We start from the raw sequence: 18032 nt of genomic DNA, 5'->3' as shown, positions 1-18032 counted from the left end.
GACGGAGCACCTGCCAGTTTCTGGTGCCGATAGGATGTCCTCACTCACAGAGTTAGGTGAGGGAGCAGGAACCTCTGCCAGTTCGAGCTGCCCACTTTCAGTGGAGGTGGAAGGAACTGAGCTCCCCTTCCCTAGAGGTATGTAAGTAGGATGCAGAAGGGTGGAGCCTGGTGGCTGAATTTCACCTGGTAATTCAGGTCTTAAAAAATATTTTATTTATTTATTTTTAGACAGAGGGGAAGGGAGGGAGAAAGAGAGGGAGAGAAACAACAATGTGTGGTTGCCTTTCGCACGCCCCCCCACTCGGGACCTAGCCTGCAACCCAGGTATATTCCCCGACCAGGAGTCGAACTGGTGACCCTTTGGTTTGCAGGCTGTTGCTCCACCCAATGAGCCATATCAGCCAGGGCTCAGACCAGATTCTGATGGAGGCCAGGGGACCCCTGGGTCTTGGTCACAAGGGCTGGTCAGATGTAGGTTCAAAACCCAGCTCTGTGTGAATCTTGGGCAAGTTACGTCATCTTTCTGAACCTCATTTTCCTCATCTGTCACGGGGGAGTGAGTGGATTAGAGAGTATACAGGTAGTGTCTGCATAGTGCTAGGTACGCAATAGGTGTTCAATTAATGGTGTGGGTTTTTAAAACAAGGCTCTCCGGCTTTCCCTTCTTTCTGCCTTGGTTCACACCTCTCCCTTTCTCCTTGCCTCTGCCTGACTTGTCACCTCCTCCTCCCTCAAGCTTCCCTTCCCCCAAGTAGAGGTGACCCATCCCTTCCCAATGCCTTAGGACAACGTTACTTTCTCCCTCACGTGTCTGAGCTGGTGGGGCTCTCAGCCCAGGAGTTCTAATCCCCATGGTGCAAAGGAGCAAAGAGGCTCAGAGAGGAGGAGAGATTCTCCCAAGGTCATGCAGCAAGTCTGTTGGCAGGAACAGGCTCTGTCCTCCATCCCTGGCTCCTAGTCCTGCGCCCTGGTGCTTTCCTGCAGACACGGCTTCTCCCTGAGTGGTGGGGGTGGGGGTCCCTGGAATGGCTCCTGGGACAGGTTCGTGCTGCCACCCATGAACAGGGAACGCAGATATGCCTTCAAAGGCCCAGAGCCTCAGTTTCCCCCCTTGTCCTGCAGACATATTGCCCTCTTCACTGCTAAAGTTGGAGCCGATGTACCCTGAGGGTCTTCCCCTAACTCTTCCTTACGTAGGCAGCTCCTCGCAGGGTCAGATGGGATCAGAGAGAGCTTGGGACCAGGACCCACAGTGAGAGGAAGAGCTGGTGGCCATACCCACAGCCAACTCACCTGGCTCAGAGCCAGACTTTCCATCTTCTGACCAAAAGCCCCTCCCCCTCCTGGCTCACCTCCTCTGGGAAGCCTCCCCTGATTGCCTCAGGCTGGGTGAAATGTCTCCTCTGTGCCTGCCCAGGCCTTGCACCCAGAATAAAACAGACTCCCCTTTCTGCCCCGCAGGACCTTGTAAGATTGGCCACATGGGTTGTTTCTTTTTAAGAAAAAAAGAGCTTTACAACCCAAAACTGTTGGAATTCTCTGGGAAGAGTGTGGTCTTGGGAATCAGACACGCCTGGGTTCAAGTCCAGGCTCTAAGTGTGGCCTTGGAAGGGTCAGTCCCAGGCACTGGGCCTCGGCTGCCTCCTCTGGGCAGTGGGGCCGTGTGGGGGGTGCACAGGCTGGCACTGTCCTCATCTGCGGGGGTGCCGCCACTCGCCACTCGTGTCCTTGAGCCCCGGGGGTGTGGCGCGTGGTGACTCTGTAAAATGCATACTGGCTTTGCGAGACTTAGCAGGAAAAACAAAACAATGTAGAATGTCTCCTGAATGACTTTCATAATTCGAAGTAATATTTTGAATATTTTGGGTTAACTGAAATATATTATTAAAATTCACTTCTGTTTTAAAACCTATTTTTTTACCTTTTTTAAATGTGCATACTAGAGACTTGAAACCTCTGTGTGCCTCGAACGTGGCTCTGTTCCTGTTGGACAGAGCCCCTGTGTGACCCCGCTGGGATTCCCGGGGCGCCGGGCGGGGTGGGGGCCTGCAGGGCCGCGGGCGCAGCAAGGCTGCCCGGTGGGAGGGCTGCGGAGGCGGCATTCCTGGGTGACCCGGGCGCTGCCAGGCATCCTTCCAGGACAAGATAATCTCTCATGAGGAGAGGGAAGAATTCTAATTACAACTCAGGACAATATTTGTTTGGAGAGACGAGAGACAGAACATATGGTGGGGAGGGGCCTTGGGATGTATCAAGTGGGGGTTTGTTTTCTCACTTACCTGGCAGTACGGCAGGGGTGGTGGGTGGGATGAGGCTCCTGCTGGGTCAGGGGGCAGCCTGTCATGGGACTTGGTGGGGGAGCTTGGGTGGGGACACAGGAGGTAGGTGGGGCTCCCACCACACACCCTGGGGGCTTGAGAGGATGGAGAAGGTCCCACTCATTTGGCACACATGGAGCACGTACCTGCTAGGTGCCAGGAACCGTGTAGCCACGGGAAGCTCCCAGTCCCTGTTCTCATGGTGCCGTGACAGTGACCGGAGTGGCTGGGGGGGAATCTACTCTGGGTGGTCAAGGACAGCCTGCCTCTCAGGGGCCAAGTTTGAGATGAGCTTTGAGTGATTTGCGGGCAATGAGGAGCTCAGGGAACAGCATTCCGGGCATTGGGAACAGTCAGGGCAAGAGTGAGGTGGAAAGAGGCATATTCCCAGGACAGAGAGGAGAACTGGGGGAGGTGGGCAGGGCCCTAGCCTGCTGGGCTTTTTCCCCAGTCCAGAGGGTGCCAGGGAGGGCTCTGAGTGGGGGTGGCCCCGTCTGACTTGTTTTCGTAAAGACAGCATGGATGCTGTGCACTGGGATTGGGAATAACCGGGAAGGAACCGGAACGGAGGTGACTGGCGAAATCTGACAGATTTGATGAGAAGGGTAGCTTCCTTTCTGGCCTCCTGGCCTCTTTGCTCACCCCTTACAACCCAGCCCAACTCTGATCCACCGCTCCCCTGTGTGAGCCTTGTGTAATGCCCGTGGGCTCTGGGATAGAAGCCCAGCTCCCGCGGGGCATCCAAGGCCCTAGGCCGACCCCCTCATCCCTGTGTCTCGCCAGCTGCTGCTGCTGCATAGCCATCTGCATGCCCAGCCTTGCGGGGCTTCTCCAGGTGCCCCACCTGAAGCCAGGCCATCCCCACCTGCAGGCCTGGCGGCTCCCGCTCTCCCCATCTCTCCCCCACCAGCCAGCGCTGTGCCCGTAGGCCTGTCGTTTCCTGAGCCTCGGCCATTCCCCCCCATTTCTCCGCACAGCCCTGTTCACAGAGACGCCCCATGACATGACAGCACGGACGGGCGAGGACGTGGAGATGGCCTGCTCCTTCCGCGGCAGCGGCTCCCCCTCCTACTCTCTGGAGATCCAGTGGTGGTACGTGCGGAGCCACAGGGACTGGACCGACAAGCAGGCGTGGGCCTCGAACCAGGTACTGCCCCGGGAGATGAGAGTTGGGCTGGGAGAATTGTGGCCCCCCGGTAGGCATGTGCCTGCCCGTCATCTCCTCTGAGGGGTCTGGGCGCCAGCTGTGTCGGTCCTCTGCAGCACCCGCCTGTCCCCCTCCCTTGTTCCTGAAATGGGGGCTTGTTTCAGGGCAGGGGAAGAGTGAGCCTGAGCACATGGGATGGGCACAACTGGAAGGTCCCTCCAAATAGCACAGAGTGTAGCCACAGGGAGCTGGTGGGGGAACTGAGGCCAGAAGCTGGCTCTAGGTTACAGGCACAATGGGGCTCTTGACCCACCTTCCGTCACTTCTCCAAGCCAGGTGGGCAGTTGTTCTGCAAAGGTCCCTGAAAACACGGGAGGCACTGTTGCTGAGGCCAGTCGCAAGCAGGCAGGCTTGCACACCCTTTTGCACACACGCAGGCATACACCTGCCACCCGGTCACTGCACACACGTTTGCCTCTACACAAGGACACGTTCCTCTGGGCACAGCACAGGACCGGATGCTGTTGGTGTCCCCACCCACACAGTGGGGCACTCACCACCCCTGCCACCAGCCCCACTGCCGCCCGCCACCTGCACCCCTGTGACTCTGCCTGAGGGTTTTCTGTGGGCTGCAGAGCCTGCTGGTCATCAAGACAGGCTGGGTCCCCAGCTCCCTCGCCGCTCAGCTGGAACAAGCAGAGTATTCTCTGCCCTGTTCCCGAGCTGCGCAGTGGGAGTGGGCTCCAGTTGCCCCCCATGGTCACTGGCTTGGTTCCACACCCCTAATTGACTTCCTTCCCTTTCTCGTCTCACTCACTCCCTCACTCCCCCAGTGACGTCTCCTGGGACTCCCCACTAAGTAAACTACCTGCACTTGAGTCTTCGTCCCCAGAGCTGCATCTGGGGGAACCCAAGGCCAGACACTTCTGTTCTCACACTTGTGTGTATGCAAATAATACGCAAATGCATGTCTCCCCACCCACTCATATGTGAACACGTACATTCACACACCTTCCCATGTACACACGGCCATGATTGCATGTTGTTGCAGGTTCAGGAAAGAGCCTCTGACATACTCACAAATACCCATTAAACCACCGTGCTCCTGGGGACCCGAGCTCCCGGCACACAGGCTGAGTGGACTCGGTGCTCAGCGAAGCCCCCGGCAGAGTGCTGGTCTCTGCGTCTCTGGGGCGGGTGTGCAGGGAGTAACAGCTGGGCGGGGCTCCGGCAGCACCCGAAAATGTGTGTGACACACCCGAAAATGCAACACGCTCACAGACGGGTGCACGGGCACTCCTACAGACACACCGAGCGGACGCACATTTTCCCTTCACACCCACCACCCCATTCATCCCCGTCCCCCAGTAGCCAAGGGCACGGCACGCCCAGTTTTACAGGCACCTCCTTTATCTTCCTTCGCTCTGACTCACTCCCACCCCCTGAGTGGACACAGAGCTGAGGGACCCCAACTCCGGCCCCCAGGGCCCCCAGAGTGTCACCTGCCGTAGCTGGAATCTTAGCTGTTGTCTGAACCCCCACTCAGGGGTGCTAACGCCTTGTCTCTGCTTTCTCCGCCCCTCCTGCTCCCCGCAGCTAAAAGCATCTCAGCAGGAAGACGCAGGGAAGGACGCGACCAAAATAAGTGTGAGTTCTGATAATGACTTCCCTCAAGAGCTCTAATGGAGGACGCAGCTGTAATTTAAAAAAATGTTTTTTGGTCCAGTATGGCAGGGAGCTTGGGCAAGAAGATGGAGGAGAAGAAAAAAAGAAGGGGAGGGGAGTGGGAAATGGTTCTGATCTGTTTTTTAAACGCCAGAGATTTTTCAAGTTCCTTGAATGACAAGCCCCAAAAAATGACAGGGGGAGAGAAGACGTATTCTCTCCTGTCGGAGCCAAGGCTGTGTACGTCCCTGACGCTTCACGTCTGTCTCAGCAGCACTTTTATCTGGGGAACCAACAGGGTCTAATGAGACTGAGCCAGCTTTTTCGGCCCATCGTGACTGACAGCTGCAGTGTCTCACCGTCCCTAGGGTCCCCTGGCTCCCAGGAGGTGAGGAGGGTGGGGGAACTATGCTGAAGGGTTTTGGGGCTGGCGGGGCCTTTATGCACTGGCTCATTTTTTCATCACTGCGCCTCTCTAGGGGAGGGTGCGCTTTCGCCCATTTTACAGTTGGGGCAGCTGCGGCTTAGAGACTCGCTAGAGGTCGCAGTGTGGCCGAGCTGGCTCCAGCTCTCTGTCTCTGGGCTATCCTGGAGCCCAGAGAGGTGGGGGGCCTGGAGGAAGGGTCAGTTTTTGTGGTGGAGGGGCCTGGAAGATGCAGGCAGAACTGAGAAAGGAGGCTAAAGGGACTGAGTGGAGGGGACAGCCTGTGGCTGGGATTGTGCGTGGGGCACAGGTCAGCCTGGCAGGAAGCTGGACGTGGACCCCACCACGCTCAGGGAACGAGGAGTCCGCAGGGGTAAGAACCCGTTTGCGTGGAGCATGGTCTCGGAGTTCGCTCTCCTGCTGCTGCTTGCACAACTGTTCGGGGACGTGGGCAGCTCAGGACCCCAGGGCCGATCACACGCAGACGCACGGAGGAGCCACCGCGGGCGTCACAGTGTTGAGTGGGCGCTGGGAGGCGTGGGGGTGCTGTGCCAGGCACTGGAGGTGACAGAGTAGACGCATGGAGGGAGGCCTGGGAAGAGGCTCCTGCAGCTGCTAGGGCGGGAGGCAGGCGGATGAGAGAAGAGGGTCCTTACGGCCTCCTTTGTGCTGCCTGCCCCAGGGCCTTTCAGAGTCGGGTCTGGAAATTGGAGCCATTTCCAGTTTGGGGTGGCTGCTGGTCCTCACCTTCTCCCCAGCCCCTCACCCTCACCCTCGCTGTCTCTGCCAAGGGCACGTCCCTGTGTACTGTCCCGTTTCTTGCTCAAACTCCCACCAGGTAAGCCCAGGCAGGTAGAGAACTCTGTGTATATTCGTACGCCCCGTTCACCGCAACTCTCTCTCCCATAATTTTGTTTGGGGTTTAAGGAGCATCTCAGGCAAGGAGAGAATAGTCTAATTGATTTAGAGGATTAGAACTCGAGGCTGCTGGGCCCCACGTGAGGGGAATGCAAAGATGCTAATTAGTGAAATAAAATAAATGGGCTGGGCATGATTGCGCAATCACTGCGCACCCTGCCCCCAGCGCCTGCAATTCCTGCTGGGCTGGGGCTCCCCAGAGTCTGGTTAGGGACCCCGAAGTCATAGGCCCAACACCTCCTGCAGACTGCAGCACACACGTGACTGTTCTTACAGGAAGGGACGGTTCATTGGCCGGCACCTGTAAGCCCACGCCCACCCCGTTCTGCCCGCTAGGGTAATCTCAGACTCCTCTCTGTCACCTGTAAGGCTCCGGGCTCCCTGCGCACCCCCTGGGCTCTCTCATCTTGTTTGACCCGGCTCTCTGCACCCCCTCAGCCCCCTGCCAGCCCTGCTGCCTTTCTGCCTTCTCACAGGCCAGTCCCTCTATGGGTTCCTCTAGAAAACGGATCCTCTCTCTTCCTTCAGCGCTGGGCTCAGGAAGCCTCCCTTGCTCGGCCCTGTGACCCGGCCGCACCCCTACTTTCCCCTGCTGGCTGCATTTCCACGATCCATTTCTGTGATCACTCTGTTCCTGTCTGTCCCCCTGGAGACGGTGGGGCTGGAACTGTTACGTTTCCAGAGCCTCGCACAGTGTCTGGCACGCAGTAGGTGCCTCCCACCCAAAATGATCAAATGACTCACACTTACATACACACACTCAGGCCAACGAGGGCTTAACCCAGACAGGTTTGATACATGGCCATACCAACCTGACATGCGTCCCATGCCCATCCGTGTAGGTGTACGGGTGACGGGAAGGAGTGCAGGACTCGGGTGGGACCATGGGACCAGGGGGACCCAGGCTGTGTTCTGCAGGAGCCAGCTGAGCCAGGCAGCAGTTCCGGCCCAGCAGTCCCATGTCTTCCAAAAACACCAGTTTCAGTGGAATGGCTTCTGGTTTTTAACTGTCGGGCCCTAATGTCATCTCTGGAAAACACCACAGGAGCCAAACAGTGCGTCTCCCTGCTGGGCAGCAGTGAGGTTCCGGGGGAGGAAGTACAGCCAGCTTCCAGGGGCCAGGTAGGGGCCCAGTGACCCGTGTGGTGTGCCCTGGCAACCCTGGGGGTTCAGAGAGGCTGGGATGGTGCAGACACATTGGGACCGGCACCGAGTGTCCCAGGAGCAAGTCCTGGCTACCCCTCTGCCTCCTCCCTGCGCCTCCCGTCCCCCCTAGCTGCTGTCTAGCACCTATGTGGAAACACTTGGGAAACTGTGGAGTCCATGGCTTTGGCCTGCAAATGGCAGTGGTCGCTGGAGTGGGGACTTGGCATGAGTATGTAAATCACAGGCTCCCTGTACTCAGCGCACGGGGACTGGAGCAGTTAGAGAGGCCCAGATTCTCTGCAGGAACCCGGAGAGGGGCTGGGGCCAGGGAGCGGAACCAAGGGATCCTCTATGTGGGTGGGAGGACAGGCACCTGTGATAACATAGTTATAATAATAATAGTAATAATAATAGCAATGCAGTTAGCACCTCCTGAATGCCTGCCACAATCAGGAACCGTGGTGAACGCTTTACACGGAGCATCTCGTCTCACTTGGGGCGGGGAAGGACCCCTGGCCTTGTGAACACCCCCCTCAGTAGTCTGGATTTGCTGGAAAGTTCTGCAATCTGGGCCTCGTTGCTGTGGCTCAGGCAGCTTCTCCTGTTTATTGGCTATGTTCAAGTTCTGGATGTTTTTCTTCTGACCTAACTGAAGTTCTTTGTCTTACAGCTTAGGTTAATTTCCCCTTCGCCAGGTTTGCAGGCAGAGATGGTTTCTAGCTTCCTAAGTTTAAGACCAGGTGAAGTTCTCCACACACACCTCTCCTGGGTGGGGTGCTCACCCACCTTCATCACCGTCAGCCCCTCCTTCAGTCTCACGGAAGTTGTCTGTGCTGTAGATTCAGTCAATGCAAACAGCTTTAGTCTGAAAGAGCCAAGGGAAGCCTGGGTCCCCATGCACGGCTGGCCCAGGGCTCTGGCCCCCTCATCCTAACCGCCGCCTCCCCTCCAGCCAAACCCTAAAAGCCAGGTGCAGCCTAAGAGGCCTCCGGAAGCACACACCGCAGCCCGTCAGGAATCTCCACAAAAGGCAGCTTCCATTTGTCAGTCCGCCAAGTGGCCCTGCAGGTCAGGCCCCTCGGGCCCAGCCTGGCTGCCCGCTGCTCGTGCTGTGCAGGCGGATGCTGTGTGGGCGGGGTTGGGGGAGGGGGCGGGACCTCTGGAGCAGTCCACAAAGTCTGTGTCCTTCCCAAAGCATTAGCAGGCCAAGCAGTGGGTCAGGGTATTGTATGATTTTATTTTCCACTATAGACATTTCTATCTTTTCTGGAGATTCCTGCAGTAATTCGCAACACATAGGGCATTAAGTCCTGAAGTCTGCAAGGAAGTCTGCACGTGGAGGCAAAAAAGTCACTCCATCCATCCTGGGAATCCCTTGAAACACCCATAGAGCAGCCAGCCTGCAGTGGAGGGGTTCAGGGCTGTGCCTCTGTGAAGGCCATGGTCACACACACCCATGCCCTCAGGGTGCTCCCAGGAAGTGTGGGAGATGCACATCCACCCAATAATCACAAGGTAAAAAGTCAAGTGACAATGCAGAGAGCTGCGTGGGAGTCTGAGCCAGGAACAGGACATGACCTAGCCTGGGAGGCCTGGAGGGCTTCCTGGAAGAGGTGCTCTTTCAGGTGAGCACCGAGGTGCAGAGGAGTTGACTAGCAGTAAGGGGAACTCCTCTGGGTGTGTATTGGAGGAACTCCTGGAGGCAGGCATGGCCCAGGGGAGGAGGGGATGACACCCCAAAGTACTCCCCCTCCTGACAGCCACTTCAGGAAGCAGTGGAAGGAAGGCTTCTAAGCTGTGGGCATTTTGAAAAGATCTGGCTGCAGTGGGAAGGGGCCAGAGTGGCTTAGGGGAGACCAGAAAAGCGGCTGGGGCAATGACCCAGATAAGAAGCTGGGCCTTGCTCTGGCCCGAGTGGGAGGACCTGGGTTCCAGAGAGGAGGGTTGAGGCCCATGGTATTTCCAAGTGAGATTGGTGGGTTTCAGAGGTGGGTTGGGCCTGGGTGTGGAAGCAGCAACGGGAGCGATTACTTGGGAGGGTCAGACTAGTTCGGGTGAGGCTTCCTGGGGCCCTGACTGGGGGAGACCCTGAGCTGGGGTCCGGACACGCTGATGGGCTGGTCAAGTGGCCAGGTGTGGCTGATGGAGGCTCGGGAGTGGCGGAGCTCAGGGCAGGACCTGGCCTGGGTCAGGCACCCTCTGACGCCCTCCCCACCCAGCACCACCCCGGGCCACCCTCACTCTCGGGTCTCGGCCAGGAGGCCACATGTGGGAAAGGTCTGGCACCAGGGACAAAATTGTCAGGGCTCATCCTCCTGATGGCCTGTGCCCCTGCTGTGCCGGGAAAGGGCCGGGCCACAGGCGAGCCGGGAGGAGGCTGAGCTCCTTCACGGTGTGGACTTGCCTTGTTTCTTTCAGCATAATTAGGTGCTTAATTGCACCACCAGGGCCTGTCGATGCCTGTGCCGCCGTGATTATGATTTACAGTCAGCCTGTGGCGTGGGGGTCTCTTCTCCTGGCCTCTTCAGTCACATTGGACTTGGGGCTGCAGGATTTTTCTGCCCGATTTGTGAATGATGACACCCAAGAGGCTGCTTCTGTACCCCTCCCCTCCAGAAGCTGGAGCAGGATGGTGAGGCCCCTGCCAGAGGCTGTCTCTGAGAAGGGCCGGGCGCCCCTAAAGCAGGGAGGGTTGGGGGCCTGGGGAGTGAGGTGGGAGGGGCGACAAAACAGACCCCAGGTCTCCGGTCCTGGGAGGCTCCCCGGTCCTGGGAGGCTCCCCAGGGGTGTGTCTGAGTCCTGGTTTCTGTCACCAGCTTGGGACCCTGGGCACATCAGTTCACCTCTCTGAGCCCCAGTTTCCTGACCCATACGGTGGGTGTCCTCGGCGTGCCTGCATCACAGAGTTACCATGAGGTTGAAATAAGGGGTGTGGGGCTTTAGCCCATCATCTCACAGGGACCGCTCACCCCAGGAGCACTAGCTACCCACACTGCTATTACTGGTACTGTCTTGATTGTTTGCCTCCCCCATGGTACATAAAGGCACCGACTGCTGCGGCTGGGAGGGAGCCATGCCTGTGGGCCCTCCCACCTTGTCCTGCTAGAGACCAGCTACCTGTGGTGCTGGGTTATAGGGTGAGGTCTGCATGCTGCGAGCATGAGCCCATGCGGGCAAGCGCTGGGGTCCAGCTGGTTCGCAGCTGCATTGCCAGCTCCTGGCTCAGAGTGGGCGCTTGATAAATGTGTGTCAAATGAATGGATGATCTAGCCCAGGAAAACCAAGGCCAGGGTGCTGTGACTTGTCAGGGGCAGAGTCCCGCCTCCAGCACCCCCTGCAGCGTCCCCCATCCCCCTCCTCCTCTCTGGGGTGAGGGAGAGCTTTGCTTCTGAAAGGCACCTGTGTTCGCTGGCAGAGGGGAGGCAGGGTGGGAGGGAGCTGGGGAAAGGGGAAGCCCATCCAGGCCTTAGCGTCCTGGGGGTGGGCAGAGGGGTGGGTGAGGGTGGGCCACGCTCCACGCTCCCTCCCTAGGAGAGGCTGCTCCCAGCGCTTCGCATTATTACTCCATTAGAGCCTTGTAGGGTTGACAAATGAAGGATAATTAATATCCGTGAGGGAAACAGATGTTGAGGTAATTCATTCCCTGCTGCGCATTTGCAACAGCATCCCCTGCTCCCTGAGAGCCTGGCAGGGCCGCGGGGCCTCTCCCTGCCCTTGGTCAGAGGTGATGGAGTCAGCTGGCTGAAGGCCTCCAGCTGGGCCCCACCCCACACCGGGAGGGCGGCCGGAAGGGTTTTCACTGCTTGCTGTTGGGAAGTTCTGCCTCTGTCCCTCCTCGTGCCTCCTGCTGTACCATAAGCCCATGTTTTCCTGCTTCGTGGGGGATGATGACCAGCCGGAAATGCTCAGGATAAGGGAGGATGATGAGCCAGGCTCCCTGCTGCGGCCCACCTGCCCTCTTCCCTTCTGGAGCCCGGGAAGCACTGCCACCCCCATGGCCCAGCCAGGTCCTGGCGGCCCTCTGTGGGCCTGTCACACCATTTGGAGGGATAGATTGCATGGAGTCAGGCCTGGGCTCAGCTCCTAGCGCTGCCACTCACTGACTCGGCACCCAAGGGATAGTCACTCCCCTCTGGAGCCTTAGTTTCACCATCTCTTAAAGTGGGTATAATCCTCTGTGTGCGACCTCCACTTAGAAAGCATGGCATCTGGGTGCCACTTCATTTGGACAAAGGAAGAACTCCAGTGAGCTCATTCATTCCACAAATGTTTTTTTTTATTATGGTTATTATTATTTTACTTACAGGGTGCCAGGCCCTGTGATGGTCACTAAGATGAACACACTAGATATTCCTGCCCGCATGGATTTTATAGTTTAGTCAGAGAGAGAGACAAAAATCAAGTCAACTGACAAATCAATTAAATGGTTTTCATATTGTGATGACTGCTATTAAGGAGATAAATGGGTTGTGATGGAAGGCCACTTGGAGGAGGTGATGTTTGAGAATGAATGGGTGACGAGAGTCACACAGGTGAAGAGAGATGGGGCACAGCACCCAGGCAGCGAAACCAGCATGTGCAAAGGCCCTGAGGTCAGAAAGAGCTGGACATTTGGGAGGAAATGAGAAGGGACCAGGGAGGTCAGAGCAGACCTTGAGATGATTGGAAGTTCCGCACGTGAATGGCCGGCACAGCCTCTGAACCGAGCCTGCAGAGCGAGCGCACCCCGTGGAGACTGTCCTCCTTCCTTCTCATCCTGGCCTCCTCACTGTAAGGGTGCTCCGCGGGGGCTTCCCCCTCCCCCTCCCGGAGTTGGGGCCCGGCAAAGACAGACCGACTGATTGTCTACTCCCACACCCCAAGGGCAGGGGGGCCAGCAGGGCTCAGGGCTGCGGTCCCAGGTCTGGAGCCCACTCAGCTCCCACATGGGCCTGCTGAGCCCCGATGGGAGTAGGCAGCAGTCAGACCCGCAGGAAGGGGGCCGCCAGCCGGCCGCAGGGGGAACTGGTCTCCAAGGTTCCGTCTGGGCGGGGCGGGGCGGGGCTGCAGGAGGCGGGGCAGGGAAGTAAGAGGGTCTAAGTACCACAGGCGTGGGGAGTTTTTCTAACTTTTTAAATTTTGAGTTGTAGACTCACAGGAAGTTGCAAACATGGAGTCCCCTGTATCCTTCATCTAGGTGTTCCAGTGACGTATCTTATATAACTGTCCAACTGTCTTTTTATTCTTTTCATTGAAAAAACACAACAGCTTTATGTTCACAGCTGACTTACCCAAATGCCCATCAGCAGGGGGCCTGATAAACACATTGTGGTGTGCTCACACGATGGGATACTATACAGCAATAAGAAAGAACAGAGGCATGCAACAGTATGGAGAATCTCTCTGATATTGTGTGAAAGAAGTGGCACCTGAGGGAGTTCGAGAACAGGCTGAACTAATCTATGGTGATTAGGAGTCGGAGCAGCAGTTCCCCAGGGGCAACAATGAGTGATGAGGGAGGGCCACAAGGGGGCGCTCTAGAGGGTTGACCATGGCCCTGCCTTGCCGTGCGTGGGTCGCTCAGGGAAACCCCAGAGTAACATTTTATCAGGGGTGCCCTTCGCAGTATGTACGTTAAATTTCAGTTTTAAAATAAAATTAAAAAACCCAAAGGAATAAACAAAACCCAAGTACAAAGACAAATATCACACACTTGTTTTGTTCCCCCAACAGACACGAACAGTTATTAAAGTCCTGATATATTTGTGATCAGCCTTTATTTTTTGTAAAGAAATAAGACATTTCGGACTAGGCTAAGAACTCACCTTGCAGTGCATGCCAGGTCCACAGCTCTCCCCCGGCCCCTGATGCAAGGCCGCCGTGTTCCTTCCTGCCTGTTTTAAACCTCGGCACACACAAACCTCCCACACCAGTAGTGTTGGTCTGTTTGTTTACGGAAATGGCACCGCACTTCTTGCGTGTCACTGAGATGTGACAAACCTGGCGTTAGGTCCTTCTTTTTACTACCGCGCCGTATTCCGTTGAATGAACTGACTTCCTCTTATTTATCTGTTCTGTTGATGCACTTTTCAGATGCTTCCACTTTTGTGCTATTTGACTCCGTGTGCCCCTGGGGGAGTGTCTCTGCGCCGCCCCCCTTCCCCCCACCCCCGCCTGAAGTGGGCACTCTCCCCAATGACTTGTCCTCTCACCACCGGACAGCCGGGTCATGGTCTCTCTGTCGCCCCCAGGTGGTCAAGGTGGTGGGCAGTAACATCTCCCACAAGCTGCGCCTGTCCCGGGTGAAGCCCACAGACGAAGGCACCTACGAATGCCGTGTCATCGATTTCAGCGATGGGAAGGCCCGGCACCACAAGGTCAAGGCCTACCTGCGGGTGCAGCCTGGGGAGAACTCGGTTCTACATCTGCCCGAAGCCCCGCCCGTCGCCCCCGCCCCGCCGCCCCCCAAGCCTGGCAAGGAGCTGCGGAAGCGATCTGTGGAGGAGGAGGCCTGCAGCCTCTAGACTGATGCGTGCCCCGCCACCTGCCCGCCGCACGCCCCCACGGCTGTACAGAGTGCATGAGGAGCTGCTGGGCCGCTGGGGACAGGACGGCCTGGGTCCAGCCGCCTCCCCATCCCTGAGACTGCCTGTGGCCACCGCCTGGGCCCTCTGCCCACCACCCCTTTGCTCAGCATGTAAGCCCCGTTCAGCCCTTCCTTTTCAGATCCCTGAGGTGACCTGGCTTGGAGGAGGTAGCCCTGGGCACCCAGGGGACAACAACCCTGGACACGGGGACGGGACACCATGCTGGGGCCAGGCTGCCCCTTCTGTCACCAGCTTCAGTGGCGTCCAGTGTTTCGCTTTGCTTGCTTGCCCCCCAATCCTGTCCCTAGCCGGGGCCTCCCAGCCTTACTCTCCCTCCTTCCTACCATCCCCCACTTGGACCTGGGGATGTAGACCTCCACCCCTTGCCGAATCTGGACTTGGATCTTCTGAGCAGAGCTGGGGCCTCTCCCCTGGCGGAGAGATGGGGCAAGAGCTCCCAGGAGAGCCTAGTTCTGGGGCTGTGGCCCATGAGTAGGGCCACTCACAGGGACCTTGGGAGGAAAGGGAGACGTCCCACTGTCTCCTGGCAGGTCAGTCACGTTCAGCCTCCTTATACCTAAGACACAGCTCCCTGGCCACCCTCCGGGGTGGTGGGGGCACAGGAACCTCTGCCCCATCATGCAGGGGGCCTTCCCCCTCAGCCCCTATGGCCCCGTGCAGAGTTTTGCACCAGCAGGACCCCTCTGAGGGTCTTTGAGGCTCTCCCGGGAGCCCCCTCTGCCAGCTCCCAACAGCCCAGCCCCCTCTTGGGGTCCATGCCAAATCCACCCAAGGGCCTGGGGCTGTTGGGAACCAAGGGACCCCAGTACCAATCCCTTCACAATTCCTGATCAGGGGATACCTGCCCCTGGTGATGTGTAAATATTTCTATTGGGCCCAACACTCCCTCAGAGCTGGCTCAAACCTCTGGCCACCCCTCAGCGATGCCCTGGGGGACGTGGGGGAGGCCAAGGGCTTTGCCCAGGGGGGTGGGGAGAATCCTGTATACATGATTCAATCCATGACTACCAGCCAACCTGAATAAAGTGGTTTAAAAGAAACCTCTGGGTAGTGTCTTTTCGGAACATTTGTGTCTGAGAGCAGTGCAGCGGGGCAGGGGAGAGTGGGAAGGGGAGGGCATGGTCAGCCCACCGATGCCTCACTGAGCACCTTCTCACTCCTGCTTTCTGCCCCCAACACAGAGGAAGAGCTGCTGGGGCCCAGGGGGAAGCGAAGGAAAACCAGCCCTGGTCCAGCACTCGCCACCTGAATTATTCTTAGATTTTGAGGTAATCACCTGTACAGAGGAGTGCGCATAAACATGTTGACACTGTTTTGTGAATCAATAAGTTACAAAGCAAATAAAGGTGAGCCACTGCTGACCAATAGCATCCCAGAACAGAGCCCCCGAGTCCCGCCCACCTGTCTCTCTGACCCTAGGCCCTCTCCAGTCTTCTTGAACTGTACCCATGGAATTGTCCCGTCTCTATTCTTGGTGCATCACTATATTTATGACGTTCATCCATGTTGTCATGTGCCTGCCACTTGTCCAGTTTTATCGCTGTATAATATTCCACTGCAGAAGCAGCGTATAACTTACCAACTTATTTATCCACTCAACTGGTGACAAGGACCCGAGTGCTTATGACCAACCACAGAGCCGTGAGCCTTCCAGTCCATGTCTCTGATTCCCAGGGTGGGTCTGCCAGTTGGAGGGTCAGGCACTGACTGCCCTCCAGCGATCTCGTTTTGTCCCATGAGGTGTCACCATCCCCTTATCCCAGCCGAGGGAACAAGCTGAAGCTGCATGCTCGCCTGGAGCTCACAGGGTTGAGCTCTGCTTTCTAGCCTGGACCCCTCCCCCACCCTTTCCCATGAATCCTTGGGCTTTGGACTCTCCTGGGCCCATCCCAGTGGAGGGTCCCACCCACCAGGGTAGTGCTGAGGATCTACCCAAGCCTGTGTGGGTCTGGGGTTCTCAGGTCAAGCCCTGGTGGCCAGTGTGGCCAGCTGGCCCCTCCTCTGTGTGGAAATCACAGGCACCACTCCTGCCAAGCCTGGGGCAACTACCTGTCCTGAGCTCCCCCGCCAGCCAGACAGAAGGAGCCTCCCTCAAGGGCAGGGCCTGGGAACTGTTGAAATCATGACTGATGCTGGGTGAGCACGAAGCGGGTCCCAGGCCTGTGCTGATGGCCACAGCATCCCCGAAGGGTGGCATATATCCTCAGGTTCCAGATGAGGAAACCGAGGTTCAGAGGAGGGAGGGTTGGAGGATGGATGAATGGATGGATGGATGAGGAAAAGAATCGACCAGGCCGGGACGGAGGCGGGGCTCTGGACCTGTTGTAGAATCTAGGCGTCCCAGGGCTGGGTGGACGGTCGACGACCCATGGCCCTCTCAGGCCAGCAGCCAGCCTTTACTCAACAACTATGGTCCCCACTACCTCCAAGACAACGCTAAATTACAGATTTCCCAGAGCGCATTTTCACCTTGCTTTTACCCTGAAGGTAATCCAATGCTGTTTCCAATGCTGGCTTTGCAACATGCGTTCGGGGTCTCTTGTGAATGTTGTAGGACACTCAAGGCTCATTGATGAGCCACCCAAACCCTTCAGTGTGAATGCTCGTCCAAGTGGACCCCCTCCAAACCAGGTTCCAGGAGGATGCCTACTCCATGCCTTAAAAGAAGAGAAAAACATTGCTAGAAAGAAGCTCATTTTACCCACGTCAAGCACAGCCCTGGAAGCTGGAAGGAATGGCGTTTAGAGCCGGGACTTTGGCAGCTGATAGACATGGGTCCCAGTTTCAGCTCTGCCGCTTACGAGGTGTGTGATGTTAGGTCCGCCTCCCGTCCCTGAGCCTCCAAGTTTCCTCGCAGAGTTTAATGGAGGCAATGTGAGCTCAGCATCTGACACACCGAGGCTGCTCGCATTCACCAGCATGGCGGGGGGCTGGGGGCGCCGGGCTTGGGAACCCGCACTGCCAATAAGTTTCTCTGCGCAAGAAAATGCATGAGCTGCCGGGATAACACGCGTGCACAGCAAGTTGTCTGGACAGACAGCTGCCAACCGGAGACCTGTGGTCACTGGTAAGGAGCGCGATAGGAGGAATACCCCATCGGGCTGGATGTCAGTCAAGGGCGACTATTCTATTTCTCACTCGATACACATACACATCTAAAGAAAACCAACCAGGAAACAAAAGAACATAAAATGGGGAAAACGGAGGAATGCCGAGGTTGGTGGCGCTCCGGGCACGTGAGCCGTGTGGCATCCGAGTCCCACAGACTAGGTCCCTTCCTCGGTAATGAGAAGCATTCTCCTTCCAAGGAAGCCCTTGCTGATGTCCGGGAGCACACCCTGGAGCCAGGCCCACCCGCCCCTCCTCCACTCTACTCTCCCACTCTCCCCGCTCCTACTCCCCCCCTTAATTTAGTCCTGATTTAGTCTAAGTACCCACAATCCTTTGAAAAGGCCACTGGTCTCAGGAAAGACTCGCCCACTCCCAGCCCCAGGGTGGGAATCTTGATGAACCTAACTAAGCAAGGGGCTCTTCACCTGGAGCTCACAGGTGACCCCAACCGAGGGCCAAGGATAAAACACTGGCACTTGCAAACTTGCACGGGGGGGGGGGGGGGGGGGGGGGACACGACAACGACTTTTTTGTTTCCACCGACCTCCAGCTGAAAGCTACCATCTCCCCCCATTGCGAATGGGAGCGACAAAGCGCGGTGGCCTGCGCAGTAACTCGTGACTTGTCACCAGCAGGAAGCACAGCTATCTTCACAGCACAGGACAGTTATTACAGGTGTCTCCGAATGCCGTTCACACTCATCGCCGCCTTCGC

The 18032-nt window shown here is 57.2% G+C and overlaps 1 protein-coding gene across 1 annotated transcript in view; it reads left to right on the top strand.

Annotated features, from left to right (window-relative positions):
* Positions 1 to 15247, top strand: part of VSTM2L (V-set and transmembrane domain containing 2 like) — a 32504-nt gene extending 17257 nt beyond the window's left edge. Inside the window, exons 2-4 of the mRNA XM_053926753.2 lie at positions 3298 to 3467; positions 5064 to 5114; positions 13851 to 15247. Of these exons, the coding sequence (XP_053782728.1) occupies positions 3298 to 3467; positions 5064 to 5114; positions 13851 to 14123 (494 nt within the window). The 3' untranslated portion in view covers positions 14124 to 15247. The remainder of the gene's footprint in view (positions 1 to 3297; positions 3468 to 5063; positions 5115 to 13850) is intronic.
* The last annotated feature ends 2785 nt before the right edge of the window (positions 15248 to 18032 follow it).

This window comes from Desmodus rotundus, chromosome 6, assembly GCF_022682495.2.
Source record: "Desmodus rotundus isolate HL8 chromosome 6, HLdesRot8A.1, whole genome shotgun sequence".
In the NCBI taxonomy this organism is placed as follows: domain Eukaryota; kingdom Metazoa; phylum Chordata; class Mammalia; order Chiroptera; family Phyllostomidae; genus Desmodus; species Desmodus rotundus.
Note: the sequence above shows the minus strand (reverse complement) of the source record. Positions and strands in the feature narration are given on the sequence as shown.